The sequence below is a fragment of the Diceros bicornis genome, chromosome 4 (genome assembly GCF_020826845.1).
Source record: "Diceros bicornis minor isolate mBicDic1 chromosome 4, mDicBic1.mat.cur, whole genome shotgun sequence".
Classification (NCBI taxonomy): domain Eukaryota; kingdom Metazoa; phylum Chordata; class Mammalia; order Perissodactyla; family Rhinocerotidae; genus Diceros; species Diceros bicornis.
Genome location: NC_080743.1, coordinates 67,654,291 through 67,672,744, shown reverse-complemented (window position 1 = coordinate 67,672,744; position 18,454 = coordinate 67,654,291). Strand labels below are relative to the sequence as shown.

Here is an 18,454-nt window from a genome sequence, read left to right as displayed (position 1 = left end):
TTACAATTTAGTTAAGGAGATAAGATGTGCACAAATTATGAGTACAGAAGCTATAATAAAGGGACTAGCAGAGGCTGAGGAAGAACAGAAGGGAGAAAGATTAATTTTGGCTGGGAGGAGCTGAGAAGTCTTCGTGGAAGATGTGGCATTTGAGGTCAGCTTTTAAAGATGAATAAGGTTTTGACAGGTAGAGTTGGGGGCTGGGTGTGTGTGCAGAATATTCTACATGAAGTGATTTCCCTTACTGCTCTTGATTCCTCCTTCCTGCCCCTCTCCAGACAAAAGGGTCCTGCTGCAAGATTTTAACCCGTATTTTTTTCTTCTCTCGTGTGTCTCTCTATTGCCCTGTGTTTTTAGCCCTAGCTGATCTTGCCCCTCCCCTTCGCTCAGTTTTCAGGGAGTTCAGAGTTGTCCCCCGTCCTCTGGCTCTCCCAGAGAGGCCAGTAAGGTTTTGTGTAACTTGGTGGTTACATTTTATGCATCCAAAATGAAAACACATGGTCTTGCAAGTATAAGAATACTTACAGGAATATGGGGACAGAATATTTGAAATCACGATTGTCCTTGCAAAGTCCAGACATGTGGTCTTGTTCAATGACCATGGATAAATGGCTAAAGTGACCATGGAGATGGTGGAAAGGAACTCCTTTCCACTCAAGGAGTGCTGATGCACTTTTGGGACTCCTGGCCAAGTAACGAGAAGGGGCTGATGCTGAGAGAGGGCCCTGCTAGGGAGGCCAGGGATCTGTAGGCCTGATTCCTTGGTCAGTCCCTTGGCTTCTCCTATATAGGAGTGAGGTCCATGGGGTCACTTAAGCTCCTTCTCAGGGGTTTTTGAACTAGCTCCCTGCCTCAGGGATAGACGTGTCTGAGCAAACCGTGATACTACCTAAGCTGTGTGTCCTCCAGTAAGCCCCTTCCGCTCTCTGAGCCTCTGTCTTCTCATCTGAAGGATGAGGTGTATGGGCCAGCACTGTTTTCAGTTCTGGCCTTCTCTGATTCTGTGGTTCCAAAGATGAGCCCCTCCGGGAGATTGGGGAACTTGGCAAGGCCTTGGGGAGGCAGCAAGGCTGTCTGGGGTGTGGGATGCTTGGGTTCCTTTCCACCCGCAAGGGCCTTGCCCCTGTTCCTCCTGGCCTGGTGCCTCCCTCTTTGAGCCACCATGGGCCTTCTCTTACCCTGCCCCCCCCCACCCCTCCCACCTTGCCTCTCCCTTAACAGCCCCTTCCACACACTGCCAGGTAAAGCCTGGAGCTGATGACGAGATCCCACCCCACCAGGTCCTTCCCTCCTTCCCTCCCTCCCTGGCGCCCATTAGCCAGCCCAGGCCGTGGGGGCGGTGGCTGCTGAGTCTCCGTGCCAGGCCCAGCCCCCGGAGACGCACCTGTTCTGACCTGCTGAGCAGGTTCCCAGGTTTCTGCCGTCGTTGTTGGTCACGGCGTGGGAAGCAGCTCTGGGGGAGCTCGGAGCTCCCAATCACAGCGTCTTGGGGGTAGCTACAGCTGAGTGGGCAGAACAGGGCCGGGTCCCCTAGTGGAGACCCCAGCGGGACAGGCAGGTGCGTCGGTGCCTGAGGACTCTGACTTCCTGCCTTCTGGGTCGGTGCCCTATCCAGCTCTAGAGCCGGCTCCCAGGGAGAACTTGGTGGAACTTCAGAAACACTGGGCAGCTCTGCCTTTCGACCAATGCCCCTGTCCCTGGGAGCCGAAATGTGGGGGCCTGAGGCCTGGCTGCTGCTGCTGCTCCTGGCATCATTTACAGGTAGGACTGGCCTGAACCATCAGGACCCTTACTTCTGAGCCCAAGCGGGCACGGACACAAACACATACACACACACATGCACATATACATATTCTCTTTCCTTTGAGTCTGGACTGAGGAACCAATCTCTCTCTCCCCCTCCCAGCTGCCAGCATTGCCCCCAGAAGAGCCAGTGTAGCTCTTCCCTTCGTGTCCCCTTCCAGCCCCAGGCCAGGTCACTATGTCTGGGGCCCCTGACTACATCTGCCAGAGCCTTGCCTGGGCTGGAGCTGCCTCTGGGGGAAGAGATATGATGACCCAGTGCAGGTGGGCAGGGAAGTGGAACTGGTGGGGACCCTTTCACCCCAGGGTTTCCCGGAGGATCCTTCACTTACCCCCGGGCTCCAGAACTGCTGACTGCAGCTGGGGCTGACTCAGAGCTGAGCTGGTTTCAGCAGTCATCAGGGTGTAGGAAGCCTGGTGCCCAGAGAGTGGACACAGTATTTCTGTCTCCTTCTCCTCCCTCCGTGATGTCTTGGAGTACCAGGACTGGAGTACCTGTTGGGGGCTGTCGGGGAGCTGGAAGCCCCTCTCACTCTGGCCTCTCTCTTTGCTGGGTGCACTATTAGGCGTGAGTGGGAAGAAAGGTGGTTACTTAGATGAGTGGGTCTAGGGTAGGGTACCTTCTAGATAGGGTGTGGTCCCCTTTTGTTTATCACCTGTTCCCCCATTTTCTCAACTAGATGCCTTATATTATTCCTGTCTAATGTATATGTAGCAGATATAAATGATAGGAATTTATCATCTTCAGAGTGGGGGACAGAATGTGTGTGTGTGTGTGTGTTTGTGTGTGTAAGCGTGTTTGTACACAATGAGACCACAGTGAGATCCCATAGGCTGTTTCCAGGGTAATGAGTAACTGGAAAATCTTTCTCCATGGAAAGACAGGGCCCTATCTGGACAGGACAGTTTGATTCCCAGTCCCAGGAGCAGGAGCAAGGCAGCCTCTGTTGTCCAGCAGGGCCCAGCAGTGATTTCCCCCCACTACATCCCCAGCTGAAGCTATCAGGAGGAGAGCAGGCCTAGGTGTATGGTCAGGTGGGGGCTGCTCTCTCTCTGATCTTATAATGGAAGGGTCGTTGGCCCAGCATCCAATCACAGGACAGTAAGCTCTAACCCCTGCCATTCCCCGGTCCTCCCCAACCCCATCTTAATTCCCATCTTCCAGACAACCCTTCTCACTTGCTGAGGCCAAGAGGGTGGGGCCTGGTTGCTGGGCCAGGGAAATCTGCAGTCACTTTCCTGTAGGATCTACCCACACCTAAAGAATGGAGCCATGATGTCTCAGGACTTGGAAGGATCAAAGAGATCACCGCTCCAACTCCCTCATTTTACAGATGGGAAAACCGAGAGACATAGATAGGCAAGTGAGATCTCAAGATTACTCAGTGTTAGACACACCGGGGTTCGTGTCTTGGTCTTCTGAATCCTAGTTCATTAAAGGATAGTACATCTGAGTGCACATTGGGTACAGCTAGGGCACTAGATGCTGGAGATGCAGTGATGAACAAGACATGGTCCCTGCCTTCTTCTTCCACAAAACAAAGCTGTTCTTTCTAAGAGAAGCCCAGGGAAGGAGACAAGAGACCCCTTCCAGTTAAGGCTTCACCCCGACATTGCCCAATGCCTGATGGACAGGTGCTATGGCGTGGGAGGCAACCTGGCTCCAAGATTGCCCCAGGAAGCTGGTGCCCAGTGAGCCACTGCTCTGCTGCGGCTGCTGCTATAACCTGCACAGCGCTAGGGGCTCTGAGGGCTGGAACTCAGCCCCAGGCTCCCAGCCTGAGGATCAGATGGGCCTGCCTCCACTGCTACCCCCATTCTGGTTCCTCTGTGTGTAGGCATCTCCTCAGTGGCCCCCAGGAAGCTGGAGTGTTTCTTGTCTCTGAAAATGCCTTGGACTGGAAAGTCAGGAGTCTTGGGTTCTGGCCCCATTTCTGCTATTAATTTGCTAGGTGACCTTGGGCAACTAAGGAACTAGACTTCAGTAGACCAAGAGGTAGGACCAGATGATGTCTACAAGCTTTCCTTCTCTGAAATTCTGTGGCTGTGTGGTTGTCCAGCCCCTGACTAAAGGGGGGCTGCCAGGTGCTGGAAGAGGCGGTCAGTCCAAGGGGGGTGATAGGAGGAGGGGAAAGGTCTTGGCCCCATCTCTCAGTGGGGACCAAGGGTAACTTTTCCCTGGATACTGCCTTCTGCCGCTGCCCTGCTGCAAATTAGTGCCCCCCCAACTCCTGGGCCATTAGAGCTCTGAGCCGCAGGGCCCTGCCCCACCCCTGACAGGGAGAGGAGCCCAGGCTTGGGAGGCGCCTTGACACCACAGCTCTTTGTCTCTCTTTAATGGGATGAGTTTCCGGGTGAGGTCCCCTCCCTTTTCCCTCCCCCGTCTGCTGCCCTGGGGCTGATGGGCCCAAATCTACAGACACCCCTCCAATAGCATCCTGGTTCCTAGCTCTTTGTCTGGGCCCAGCTGGGCCCTGTAGGACCACAGGGTGAGGGGTTCTCTGAATTCTGAGGTCTGTCCTCTGAGGGTTAGGATCAACTTTCCTCTGAGGTTAGTTTCCTAGAAAGGGAGGGGCCCCATCCCTGCTTTTCTCCTCCTATTTACAGAGGGGGGCAGTCCCTTTCCTCTAGGACCTACCAAACCCAGGAAAGCCAGAAAGGGAGGCTAGTTCCCCGCCCAAGGTGGGGAGAGGTAGGAGAATCCCATGGAAGCCCTGTGGCCACAGTGACCTTGGTCCCACCCTAGTGTTTCAGTGGGCTAGGCTAAGGGGACCCCAGCCACAGTGATGGCAGTGAGGAATCACAGCAGGGTCCACGGCCCCAGCGTCAAGACTACAGCCTCAGGATCCTGGGGTCTTCCAGGCAAAGTGAAGGGGGGCCAGCCACTGTGGGGAGCAAGCCTGGTGAGGAGAGAAGGCCTAGGCTTTCTGGCCTCCAAAACTTGCCCCTGTGCTGACCGAAGTCTAGGCAGAGAGAAGGGATGGGAGCGGGGTGGGGAGCTGAGTCAGGACGGAAGGGACTAGAGAAGCCTAGGGGCTGGATCTGGGAACAGAATCTAAAATGCAAAAGTCAAGTTCAGAACTGGGGGCCAGCCACCAAGCCTCCCAGAGGAGGGCTGTGGAGGTGGTTGGGATCACTCTTCCACTAGGACAGAGAGCCTCTGGCCTCAGGAGCTTTTCCCATAGTTTTCTGGCCAGCATCCCCCCTCATCCCTCATTCCTTGCCTTTAAAACTGGTGTGGCCTGAGAGCTGAGTTGAGGCTGTGATTTGGGGTGGGGCAGAGCTGGCCGCACTTGACGGGGGTTAGCTGGTAGGATTTGGGGTGGGGGTGGGGGCTAGGATCTCAGGAGTTTGGGAGAAGCTGAATTCTGGGTCTCCCACCCACAGTGTGGCTGTTGTGGTGACTCAGCCGGGCTCAGACTCTGGCTCCGGGGGGTTTAGGGGACTTATCTGTGCTGGGAGCTGTGTCTGGGCCAGAGCTGGGGCTGCCTCAAGGCCTGTCCTCCCCCATTGTTCTCATCTCCCTTTGTGACTGGTGTGCCCACCCCCCTAGACACTAATCTGTGGGTGGGCGCTTTGCCCGGGTTGGGAAGCTCTCGCTAAGCTGGGGGGCTTAGGACAATGGGGGGTAAATGAGGGAGGTGGATGAAGGCGGAGGGAGAATCTCCTGGTTTTCAAAGTGCCTTGGCACTCCAAGGCCAAGGTTATGGGGGGAAGGGTGGAAGGAAAAGGGCTTGCTGGGGTATTTATGTCACTTGTCCTGAATGCATGGGTTTCAGGGCTCCCCTCCCAGGTCCTTTCTTATCCCAAACTCATCCGCATATTCCAGCTGTCTGGAGGAGGCTGCTGCTGTGGGGTGAGGGGAGGCAAGAGTTAACAAAGGAGAATGAGACCCTAGACAGGACCCCTCCCCTTAGCTCCAGGCAGGATCCCCCCCTTCCCACCAAACCCACACTAGACAACCCTTACCCCAGGCCTGGAGCTAGAGCTGGTTTTTCTGGTGGTGGCAGCAGCCAGGCCTGACAGAGATTCCCAGGGAAAGGCCTCCTTGGGGGGCCAGAGGTGCTGGGGGCCCAGGGGGGTGGCTGAGGGAGTGAGCGGGGTGGGAGTCCTTCTGGTAGGAACCTGAGGAGCAAGGGTAGAGAGTTCTTGTTTTGTTCTGTTGGGGAGGCCTTGATGGCAATTTCCCATCACCCGGAGGAACAGTGACCTCATCTTTGGGTACCTCCACCTGAGATGAATCTGCCCTCCAGTCTCAGGGTGAGGCGGGGAGGGCTGCCTGGGCGACACTCCAGACGCAGAAGCAAAGGCACAGAGCCACACACCGCTGACCAAGGGCAGCTGAGACAGACAGACACGCGGAAGCCAAGAGAAACTGACATCAAAATATTTACTATGTGTGCAGAGTTCCACAGGAAAGGAATGCACGCCACACGTACAGATGCGTGAGAGGCACATGGAATGGGGTGTGCACACACGTTTACACACACACTACTCCATAGCTCTTCTCTCTGGATGCAGACAAGTACATACGCTCTCCTGAAGAAAAGGCATAAACACATACATGTGCAGAACACCAAGTTCATGCAAGGAGACAGCCTCACATGCACGTGAACCAGCACTGAGCCAGGCCCTCGCCCAAAGATACACATTCAGACACAAAAGACTCACACCTACTCCTTTCCTCCTCCTCACAGACCCACCTCTGGGACCCCTACGTGTACCCCTATATGTACTAGCAGGGGATGCTGACGGAGAAAGGCCCCTCATAAAGAAAAGCCTCCTTCCCCAGACATGCTGTTATCTGCAGCTGCCAGCCTCAGTTTCCCCTCCTGATCAGAGGCCAGGCCTCACATATAGAGGAAAGTTGGGACCCAGGCACAGGGTGGGGGCAGGCAGCCAGCCCAAGCCAGGAATGGAGGGCCTGTCTGGGAGTGGGCGGGGTACACAGAGGGCAGGGCCCCAAAGAGGCCCGTGGGGGCCTGGCCAGGGGTGGGGGAGGCCAAGGGCAGGGATCCCGTCTGGCCAGTTGGGCCTGTTCTCTCCCTTGCGCAAGGTGGTGGCTGGTGGCGGCTGTGGCTAGGCCTGCTGCTGTGCAGCAGGGGCTGAATCACCAAGGCTCCTGACCAGCGTCCTGGTGCTCCAGGGAGGAGGGCGGGAGCAGCAGAGTCCACCAGCCTCAGCAAACAATTTGCAGCAGAAGGGTCCGTGGGCTTGGCCTGGCCTGGCCACTACATGCCCGCAGGGTGACCTCACTAGGCAGGCGGTGTGTCTCCTTTGCTCTGGTGACATCATCATGCTGACACCAGGCGGGCACTGGGTGGGGGAGAGAAGCAGGAGGCAGTCCTGGCCTGCCCTGGTGGAGTCTGGGCTTCTGGGTCCCTGTAGTCCAAGATAGGGATTCTAGGGCCCAAGTTCTCCTTTTCTTTTCCTTGTCTTGCAGCCTGTATGTGTGTGTGTGTATGTGTGAACTGGAGGAGGGTGTTGCCCCAAGCTGAGTTGCTCCCACTATTAAATAATGGATTTAGGACAATGGCGACTGTGGGGGAGCTCCAGAAGGGACTTTCCTGTTTCACTGGGTTCCTCGTCCTGCAAAGCTTGGGCTTGTCACTTGGTTGTGGGGATCTGGGACTTACAGGTAGGCCATGGAGGATTGGGACTCAGTCCTGTGCTGGGTGCCCTATGCCTATCATGCCCTAAGAGGGTATATTTTGGGGAAAATGTGGGTGATTAGTGGTGGGGAGGGGGCAGATGGTTGGCAAGTGTAGGGATGGGGATGGAAAATATGCCATCTGACACTGTCCCAGAAATAGCCTTTAGAAGGGTTTGAGTGTCCCAATGGAGCAGGGCTTAGGATCTCTGTGGCCTGCACAGACACCAGTGTTGGAAGCAGAAAACGTACCAGGAAACCCCTATCTCAGGCCCACCTCTAGCCCTTCCTTGGCAGCCCTGCTTCCTTCAGGGCTGGAAGGAGGTGCCTGGGAGGGGTGCGGTGGCTAGCTGGACTCCCAGGCTGGGCTGGGTGGGACCAACACCAGCTTAGGCAGGTCAGGGCCCTGGTATCTGGCCCTGCAAGTCTGTCCCGTCCTGATTGGGCCCTCCCAGCTCCCAACAGCATCCTCCCTCCCTCTGCCCGTGCTAGCAGGGCCACAGGACCCCCTTCCTCTGCCTCATGCCCTGCCTCACTGGAACCCTCTGGTCCACTCTAGTGGGGCTTCACTTTCTCCCTCCATGCCTGCCCCTCTCCATCACCTTCTTTCTCCCTATGTCCAGTCCAGAGGTGCTCCCTTTGGCAGCCAACCCAGATAGCCCACCTATCCTGCCTCCACCCCAAGGTTGTCATGCCAACCCATCCCTACCCAGCCCAACCAGAGACTGCTCATTCTTCCTCGTTCCACCCCTTCCTTCTTCTGCCCATGTCTCATTCATTCATTCACCCACTCATTCATTCATTCAGTCAGTCAATAAACATTAATTGAGCACCAATTATGTGCCAGGGTTGCAGACCACATGCCACTGAGCACTAAATCAGAAACCATGTTTCCATATGTGATGTGAGACCCAGTTTCTACTCTTGAGGAGCTCAGCCTGCTGGGAGAGGCAGACAAGAAAATAGCAAATACAACCTATGGGAGCAAGTGCTATGATGGGGTAAAAGCAGGGTGCTAGGAGAGAAGAGAGGAAGGGCACCTAACCCTGCCTGAGGTGTGGCGGGGAGGAGGGAGGACTCCAGGAGGAAGTGATGTCTAAGCGGAATCGTCAAGGATGAGTAGGAGTTATCCAGACAGCGATGAGTAGGAGCTCCCAGACACGGGGCTGAGGGCATTCCAGGCAAGGGCACAGCGTGAGCAAGGTGAGGGACACAGTAGGTGTGTGAAGTGCTGACTAGAGGCAGGGGCTGTGAACTTTTGGGAGTTGCTAGATATACGTTCCAAGGCAAGGAGCTCGTGTATCCCAGAGAGCCTTCATCCTGCCCCCAGCCCTATATTTCACATGGTTTGTTCCACAACTCCAAATTTATTTCTTCCCAGCCCTGAGTTTCCCCAGGCCCTGCATCGCTCATAAGTTATTCATTCTAGGAACCTAGGAGCTGTCTTTGAGTCTTTCCTTCTCTTATCTCTCTTTCTGGTCAGTGGCCAAATCCTGACAAGTTTCTCCCAGGGACTGTCCTCTCCTTCCTGCCTCGGCAGCACCACGCAGGGCGGCAGCTGCAGGTTCCTAGTGAGTCTCTTGTCTTCAGTCTTCCTACTTTCTAGTCGGAGGATGCATCACCACTGGCCTCACACTTTGGTGACTCCCCATTTCCTCTTGACCAGCTCTGATTTCCTTTGCCTGGTGTGGTAGGTCCCGGGTGATTTGGTCCCAACCCTGTTCCACTCCTGCTCAACACACACCCCCTGGCTTAGCTGCGCCCTGTGAACCAGCCAGCCTCTCTGCCCCCTTGGGGTTGGCCCATATTGGTCCCTCACCTGGACTCCCTTTTCGGGTCTCTCCTCCTCCTGATCCTACCCAACTCATGCATGAGGCCCTCCTACATAACTCGGGTCCACAGTGACTGTCCCATCCCACAACTGGCCTGCAACACACCACTGAGCACTAAACAAGAAACCATCACACATGTTTCCGTATCTGTTGCCATATGTATCTCTTCCTCCTAAACAGATCCCGAGTTCCATGAGGGCAGGAAATGGATCCTTCTTTGCAGATAAGGTTACATAATAGATACCCCTGAGTGCTTCATACCGTTCCTTGTCAATGCACAAAACACCTGCCCTTTGTCGCTGGTCCCCGTCTCTGGTCCTCTGATTCTGGCTCACCTCTCTGACCCTGTCGCTGTGTGTCTGTCCTGACCTCATCTCTCTGGGCCTCTGACCTGGGGCCTTTCTCTCTTCAGTGACTTGCTCATTCCTGCCTCTAGCCTTGGTTCATGCCGTTCCTCCCACATAGAATACCTTCTTCTCTCTGGGAATCCAGGTCTCTCATCTTCAAGCCATGAAAAGAATGTTTTGAGGGGCCTACTGAGATGGACCCTTCCCACACTACGTGCCCCACCCCAGACACCAGCTGTTCTGAACCCTTGCCTTGGCTCCTGGCCACACTTCCTGAAAGCATTCACTTTTACCCTCTGGGTAGGTTGAGCCTTCTGTGAAAGTTTGTCTGTGGCTTCCCCTGTTTTTGTGCACATAAAACCCATTTCCCTGAGAGGACTGTGAGCTCCCTGAGGGCAGAGGCTGGGACTCTCCTCCTATGATAGCCGCCCACCTTGCAATTGCTCAGGATACGATGCTGCGCTGGGAGAAGGTGTGACTCTTCCATGCATCTTCTGTGTGGCCTTCGGAAAGTCACTTCCTCTCTTTGGGTCTCAGTTTCCTCATCTGTTAAATGGCGATAATAATGCCTACCTCTTGGGAACGTTTTGTGGATCTAATGAGGTAAAGTGCTGAACGTGCTTTGCAAGCATAAAATCCTCCAGAAGTTCCGGCTGCCTTTGCTGTCATTATCATTATGAATAAATGTTCCCCTTGCTCTGGCAGCGCCCCTAATCCTGGCTGCTCCTGTCTGCCCCCTGCAGGCCGGTGCCTGGCGGGCGAGCTGGAGACCTCGGACCTGGTGACCGTGGTGCTAGGCCAGGACGCAAAGCTGCCCTGCTTCTACCGAGGGGACCCCGATGAGCAGGTGGGGCAGGTGGCATGGGCTCGGGTGGATGCGGGCGAGGGCGCCCGGGAGCTGGCACTACTGAACTCCAAATACGGGTTGCACGTTGGCTCGGCCTACGAGGGCCGCGTGGAACAGCCGCCGCCCCCACGGGACCCCTTGGATGGCGCAGTGCTCCTGCGCAACGCTGTGCAGGCCGACGAGGGCGAGTACGAGTGCCGTGTCAGCACCTTCCCTGCCGGCAGCTTCCAGGTGCGGCTCCGCCTCCGCGTGCTGGGTAAGTGGGCCAGCTGTGGACGGTGAGGGGACGGGGTGCTGTGTGTGTGCAGGGGCACCAGGACCTCAGGCCCTGGGTGTCGGAGGGCGGAAGCCGGAGGCGGGGGCGTGCAGAGATGGATGGGGCAGAGACAGAAGAGGAATAAGAGGTGAGATCCTGTAGGGATGAGCAAGCCTCATCCAGCCCATCCTCCCACCCTAGCCAGAAATTATCTCCAGTTGACCCCAACAGCTGATACAGCTTGGTCAGCCTTGAGGAAAAATCCATTTATTTGGAAGTTCTTCTTCCGTTGACCTGAAATCTCCCTCTCGGTTACTTTTGCCCTCTGCAGCAATATGGCACAGGCTTATCGTCTCTTGGCTGTGACCTGTCCTCTCTGTTTCCTGAACCAGCCAGCCTCTCCACCACCACCCCAGCGTGTGCCCACTTTGGTCTTCACCTGGCATGCCTTTCTGGATCTTTCCCTCTCCTGATCCCACCCAACTCATGCATAAGGCCCTCCTACATGACTCCAGTCTACAGTAACTGTCCCACAACAGTCTTTCAAAGAGCTGGGGACCTTGTCAGGCCCCACTGAAATCTCTTCTCCTAGCTGAACTTGGTTTCTGCAACAGTTTTACTGAAGACACTCATTTAAAGCCCCCCTCGCCATGCTGGCCTCCACGGTCTTAAAGTGTGGGGCCTAGATGTGGACACGCAGGCCCAGGTATGACCAGTGTAGCCATGCCTGACCAGTGGGGCTAATACCTTCCTTGATCTGGACCTTCAGTAAATGTGGTTGGAGACCTCAATCACATTTTAAAACACCACTTTGTACTGTGGGCACCCATGGTCTTTCCATTCTCTCTTTTCCATTCTGTGCTTGGGTTGTTAATGTTATAAAGATAAAAATAAAGGCCTTTATATTTTCCCTTTATCCACATGGCAGTTAGTAACACCAGCCTCAGAGTAGAAAAACCTGAGTGTGAATCTGGGCTTCATCACCTAATGGCTAATCATCTAAGACAAATCATTTAACCTCCCTGAGCTTCAGTTTCTTTAGCTGTAAAATAGGGATAATAGTAAGTACCTCACTGGTTTGTTGACAGGATTAAATGAGATAACGTTTGTAAAGTGTTTAGCATAGTACTTGGCACATAGTAAGTGCTTAATAAATGGTGGCTATTGTTATTATATAGATATCTGGTTAGTTTTTTAATTACTTCATTGTTTTTATTAAAAAATGACCCATGCTCATCGTAAAGAAATCAAACAATGGAGAAAGGTATAAAATCAGCTGAAATTCTACCACTCATTTGGTGTCTTTGTTGGTGAAATAAGAGAAGAAAAAGGGGCCTGAAATTTTGCATCTGTGCAAGACTGAACTGAGACAGGGTGGGGCCTCCTGACAGGGGCTGTGCAGACTGTGACCTCCGCCTCCCCCCATCTGCAGTGCCTCCCCTGCCCTCACTGAATCCTGGTCCAGCACTAGAAGAGGGCCAGGGCCTGACACTGGCAGCCTCCTGTACAGCAGAAGGCAGCCCGGCCCCCAACGTGACCTGGGACACAGAGGTCAAAGGCACGACGTCCAGCCGCTCCTTTACACACTCCCGCTCAGCTGCTGTCACTTCAGAGTTCCATCTGGTGCCGAGCCGCAGCATGAACGGGCAGCCACTTACCTGCGTGGTGTCCCACCCTGGCCTGCTCCAGGACCAAAGGATCACCCACATCCTCCAAGTGGCCTGTGAGTACTTGGATCTTGGGTAGGGAGCCCCCATGGGCTCTGAGAGGATTGGTGAGATACCGAGAGACCGTGAGCTACACTGGCTGGCCAGCCCAGGTCCTGGAGGCCACTTTGTGTGGCTGAGAGCGCACTAGTCCAAAGACGGAAGACTTGGAGCCTATCCAAGATGACCTTGGAAAATCACTTAGACCTCTCTGACCTTCAGTGTCCTCCTCTTTACAATGGAGATTGTCCTACTTCACAGGGTTGTTGGGAGAATTAAATATAAACATGGAATTGAAAGCAGTTAGTAAAATATACGGTTTAGGATTTGGAGACAGATAGACTTGGGACAAGCCCTACTTCTGCTATTTACCAGCTGTTAGTCAATATCATTAGGCTTCATTGTCTTCAGAATGAATATAATTATACCAGCTTTCCAGGATTCTGATGGGAATTAGAAACCACTAATGCAAAGCATCAGGCACAGTGTTTAGTGCATAGAAGGTGCTCAGTAAACAGTAGATACTGTTTTCCCAGCATTAGACTTGGAGCCTCTGGGGGGATAGGACTGTCTTCTGTTCATACTAACCCAGCATTTGGCACAAAGTGGGTCCTCAACAAATGTTTGTTAAAGAAGTGAATCAAGTAGTAGGATTATTAAGCCTTCGAAGAATCCGGGAGCATTTACTGAGCACCTGTTCTGTGAGTAGCACTATGCTAGGACCACAGGGGATTCAGAAAAAGTGTGACACATCGCTACACTGAGAGACTTGTAGGCTCATTGCACAGGTAAACCAATAAGGACTCTCTGAGTTTAGAGAGGGGAGCGAGCTGTCAGCAAGGTGGGGCTGGGCTAGGCTTGGCAGCAGATGAGTAGGATGGAGAAGGGCAGAGGGAGGCTATTTCAGGCAGGGTGGGGCATGGCTGGGGGCCCTTCGAGGAACAACATGATCAAAGGCATCATTTTCATTCTTTCTCCTCCCACCTTCCATTCCAGTCCTGGCTGAGGCCTCTGTGAGGGGCTTTGAGGACCAAAAGCTGTGGCAGGTTGGCAGGGAAGGAGCTATGCTCAAGTGCCTGAGTGAAGGGCAGCCTCCGCCGTCATACAACTGGACACGGTAAGGGCCTGGGCCTGGGGGAGGGCCTAGCTTGGGGCCAACGTCCTTCCCTCTAGGGCCAGCATGTACTCATTATGGGCTGGGACAGTGTATTCTGAACCCTGCATAAATTGGGGCACCTGTTCAGACCAATACAAGAATATGCACGGTCACCACATATTCTTCTTGGTTTACACCACAGAGTCTACAACACATGGTCATTGGTAGGGAATAAGCTAATAAGTCCATGGCTTTTTTTCCCTAACTTTTAAATTATGAAATATAATATAGTATTTAAATATTAATATTTTATATATTTATGTAAGTGCCTAAAGTGGACAAGACAAAAGGATACAGCTGACTATAACTGTTGTTAAACCAACACTCCTATAACCACTGCAGCGTTGCCAGCACCTCGGAAGCACCCACCCGCCTCCACCAGTTCCCTCAAGGAGTCCTTGGCTTTTTTCCAGGGTCTGAGATGTCCAGAGAATCAGGGAGGGATCAGGCGCACATGCGTGTGAGCCCATGACAGGCATGTTCTCACATGTGAGCAGATGAGCTTTGCATGTGGCCCTGTGCCTGGGGCTCTGTGCGTGTGCCCTGCCATAATATCAGGGGTGTCAGGGCATGCAGTCACATTTTCCAAGGACATCTGAGCCCAGATAGGAATGGAGCGTCCTGTTGTGTGGACTTTATGCCGTGTGTACCTGGTACCCAGTGCCGGATGACGTGATGCCTGTGGGAGCATGTGGGATGGCACGCGTGTGGGTCTTCCCCGGGTGTGTGTGTGGGGTGTCCGGGTCAAGCTGGGTGGTAGGGAGAAGGGGCCACTGCCTAGACCTGCCTAGGGGAGGGAGGGGCACCGTGGGAACAGCCTGTGGCTCTGGGTGACGTCATGGGGAGGGAGATGGAAAGCTGCCTGGGCACGTCGGGTGGTGGCAGCCTCAGCCCTCCCCAGCCGGCACCCATCAGCTTCCCTGTCCTCCAGGCTGGACGGGCCTCTGCCCAGTGGGGTACGAGTGGAAGGGGACACTCTGGGCTTTCCTCCGCTGACCCCTGAGCACAGTGGCGTCTATGTCTGCCACGTCAGCAATGAGCTCTCCTCGAGGGATTCTCAGGTCACTGTGAATGTTCTTGGTAAGCACCGGGACAGGGACAGGGACGTGAGCCAAGGGCCTGGTGGGGGCAGCAGGAAGCAAGACAGAGACAGTGAATTGGGAGAGTGTTTATTAGAGGCGGGGACTGCATGTATTTTGCAGAGGGTCCTGCTGAGGGGGTGGTTTTAGATGTGTTCTGTGAGGACACTGGGCCGGGGGGCTGTGGGGTCTAGCAGGGGTCAGGGATCTGGGCATCCACCTCAGACAGTGACCTGTCTCAGCAGACCCTCAGGATGCCCCAGGGAAGCAGGTGGACCTGGTGTCGGCCTCCGTGGTGGTGGTGGGGGTGATCGCTGCGCTCCTGTTTTGCCTTCTGGTGGTGGTGGTGGTGCTCATGTCCCGATACCATCGACGCAAGGCCCAGCAGATGACCCAGAAATAGTGAGTACTGGCTGCTCCGGGCAGGTAGAGGTAAGCTGGGAACACAGAGGAGGCACGCAGGAGGTGGGCCAGGACCCAGGAGCGAGAGGAGACTGGGTGGCCGGACATCTGGGGAGCTTATGGACCAGAGGTGGGCAGAGTCTTTCGGGAGGTGAGAAGGAGTTTGGGGCTTGGACCGCTGCTGAAGGAGGGGAACCATACTGCCGGAGTGAAGGTCAGATCCATATGCCTGGGTGTCACCAAGTTCACACACTCGGCACACACACATGCTCTATAGCCACACCGCCACCTGCAGCCACTCACTCACACTGCAGGGACGGCACAGCACCCACACCTTCCAGCCCCATCTCACAGAGGCTGGGCCAGGCTAGGTTCACCTTGGGAGGCCACCACTACCCTCAGCTCCTGACAAGGGGGTGTCTTTCCCAGTGAGGAGGAGCTGACCCTGACCAGGGAGAACTCCATCCGGAGGCTGCATTCTCACCATGCTGACTCCAGGAACCAGGTGTGTGCCAAGGTTGGCTGCCTTCATGGGGCCAGGGCCCCCGTGCAGACCAGGAGCACAGCCCTGCACCAGGTCTGGCTGCTGACTCATAGCTAGGGCTGGGCTGGGGTCAGAGTTGGGGGGGTGTGGACACTTCGGGTCTGCTGGGGTCCTCGGAAAGGCTCCCCTCAGCACTGGCCTGGGGGCTGCTCTGGGAAGCCACTATCAGCACTGATTCCAGGATGGGATTAGGGTGGGGGTGGGGGAATGAGGAGAGGATGGACCTGTTGGGCTGGGGGAAAGGTGATTAGGGAAGAGGCTGCTGGAGGACAGAGGTGAAGAGGCTGAGGGGAGGAGACTGAGCCTTGTTCTGACTCCTCCTCCATGTCCGGGCCCCGCAGCCGGAGGAGAGTGTAGGGCTGAGAGCCGAGGGCCACCCTGATAGTCTCAAGGACAACAGTAGCTGCTCTGTGATGGTGAGGCCCCCGGCCCCACCGGTGTCCCCACCACTCTCCTCAGGCCCCTCTCCTGGTCCCAGATGTGGTGCGTCAGCAGCCCCCTCACCAGTCCCTCTCGCCTCAGCCCTGGCTCACACGGCCCAGCCTCACACCTCTGCTATGCCTTTGTTCTCGTGTCTCCCCTTCCCCATGCCTAACAGTCCTTCCTCCCCGCCCCCATCTCTGAGCCCCTATGCCTCTGAGACAAACCCTAACCCCTGCTGTGCCTGACCTCTGACCCCACCGTGCCCTAACCAGCCCCCCTTGTGTCTGGCTGCCCTGCCTTGGTTCCTGACTGGTCTCTGCCCTTGGTTTCCAGAGTGAAGAGCCAGAGGGCCGCAGTTACTCCACGCTGACCACGGTGAGGGAGATTGAAACTCAGACTGAACTGCTGTCTCCTGGCTCCGGGCGGGCAGAGGAGGAGGAAGATCGGGATGAAGGCATCAAACAGGCCATGAACCATTTTGTTCAGGAGAATGGGACTCTGCGGGCCAAGCCCACGGGCAATGGCATCTACATCAATGGGCGGGGACACCTGGTCTGACCCAGGCCTGCCTCCCTCCCCTAAGCCTGGCTCCTTCTGCTGACAAGGGGAAATTTCAGCTCATCTTGGGGGCCTCCCTAAACACCCCGTTTCTTGAGGAAGATGCTCCCTACCCCACTGACTGCTCGACCTTTTCCTCCAACCCTTCTGTTCAACGACGGGAGGGCTCCACTGGGTGAGTCCCTCCCACCGTGTGTGCAGGTCACTGTGTGTGCATTTGTGCTTGCGTGAGTGTTCACTGACAGTGTGTGCGTGGAGGGGTGACTGTGCCCATGGTGTGCATCGTGTTGTCATGTAAGAGTCCAAGTGAACCATGGTGTGTGTGTCACAGGATTCCCGTGGCTGCGTGGGAAACGCCGTTGGGGTTTGGTTTGTGTGTTGTGTGGCTGTGTGGCCTTTGCCTGTAAATGCAGGTGTTTTCCTCAGACCCCAGAGCAGTATTAATGATGCAGAGGTTGGAGGCGAGAGGTGGAGACTGGGGGCCAGGGCCAGGCGTGCGGGCGTAGCTGGAGCTGGAATCTGGCCTCCTGAGTGGGGGAGCCGGGCTCCCACCACTTGGGAGCTGTTGGGGCAAGTGTGAAGCAGCTGGCCTAGGGGTCGGCCAGAGGCTCCAACTGTTACAGAAGAAGCCCTCTGCCCTCTGGTGGCCTCTGGGCCTGCTGCATGTACATATTTTCTGTAAGTAAACCCTCCCAGGGGAGCTTCTTTAAGGAATACTACACCAAACTCTTTAATAAGAGAAAAGACTTTTTAACAAACTTTTGATTTATCTGGATGTTCGTTATTACTAGGATTGCTTGAAATGAGGCTAGACTATACAGGAATTCAGCAAAGCTAGACCTTGCTCGACCCCACCCCAGGGGGTTAATTCCTGTGGTTCTGAAAGGTGCTCCTTCTTCTTCTTCTTCTTTTTTTTTTTTTTTGGTGAAGAATACTAGCCCTGAGCTAACATCTGTTGCCAATCCTCCTCTTTTTGCTGAGGAAGATTGGCCCCGGGCTAACATCCGTGCCCATCTTCCTCTACTTTTTATATGTGGGGCGCCTGCTACAGCATGACTTGATGAGCCGTGCATGGGTCTGTGCCCAGGATCCGAACCCGCGAACCCCAGGCTGCCAAAACAGAGTGTGTGAACTTAACCACTATGCCACTGGGCCAGCCTCTGAAAGGTGCTCCTTCTAAGGCATATTAATCTAGGCAGCCTCTTAGGAGGGAGCCTGGGGCTGGTGGAGTCTGAATTAGTGACCTGAGCCCTGCGGTTAGCGGCTACGGGAGGACAGGGTAGGGTCCTTGGCCCTCGTGGCTCTTCAGCTCTTCCCCTCCCCTCATCTCTTTTCTTACTTGTATCCACAGTTGTTTGTGGTCCCTTGGGGGGTTCCTGGGGCTTAGTGTCAGGGGCTCCTGGTTCAGTTGTGGGGTAGGGGAGAGAGGGTAGTGATTACACACCAAGCAGGTGAGCTGAAAGAGCTACTGGGGGCAAGAATGTCTCCTTTCCCCCAGGAGTCTTGGGATCACTAAGTTGGGCTCTTCTGGCATTTTCTCTGGGTGGGGACTGGGGTTAGGTAAGGTCCATTTTTGTCAGGCCACCCAAACACACTCAGCCTAAATACCTACATTTAGCACCCAAACCCTGTGTGGCCTGAAATCTGCTGGATTTCTGAACCAAAGGAGAGACGCCCATGCCCCATTCCCCAGCCAGCCCAGGACTCTGGATTTGGAACCCAAAGATCTGGGGTCCTAGTATGTACATCTGTGTAAATATGTGCATATTTGTACATAAAATGATATTCTGTTTTTAAATAAACAGATAAAACCTGTTCTGTCTGGTTTCTGTCTTGCCTCCTGAACCGTGT

The 18,454-nt window shown here is 54.9% G+C and overlaps 1 protein-coding gene across 4 annotated transcripts; it reads left to right on the top strand.

The window, feature by feature from the left end:
• The first annotated feature begins 1,427 nt into the window (after positions 1–1,427).
• On the top strand, positions 1,428–18,419 carry NECTIN4 (nectin cell adhesion molecule 4). 4 transcript variants are annotated; one of them, XM_058539618.1, is made up of 9 exons: positions 1,428–1,761; positions 10,376–10,735; positions 12,168–12,458; positions 13,438–13,558; positions 14,529–14,677; positions 14,922–15,078; positions 15,508–15,583; positions 15,964–16,038; positions 16,379–18,419. In XM_058539618.1, the coding sequence occupies exons 1-9, from the start codon at positions 1,686–1,688 to the stop codon at positions 16,601–16,603; spliced, it is 1,530 nt and encodes a 509-aa protein (XP_058395601.1). In that variant the 5' UTR covers positions 1,428–1,685; the 3' UTR covers positions 16,604–18,419. The 4 variants fall into 4 exon arrangements, with proteins under 4 accessions (XP_058395601.1, XP_058395599.1, XP_058395603.1 ...); XM_058539616.1 differs by having other exon boundaries at positions 14,919–15,078; XM_058539620.1 differs by lacking the exon at positions 15,964–16,038.
• The last annotated feature ends 35 nt before the right edge of the window (positions 18,420–18,454 follow it).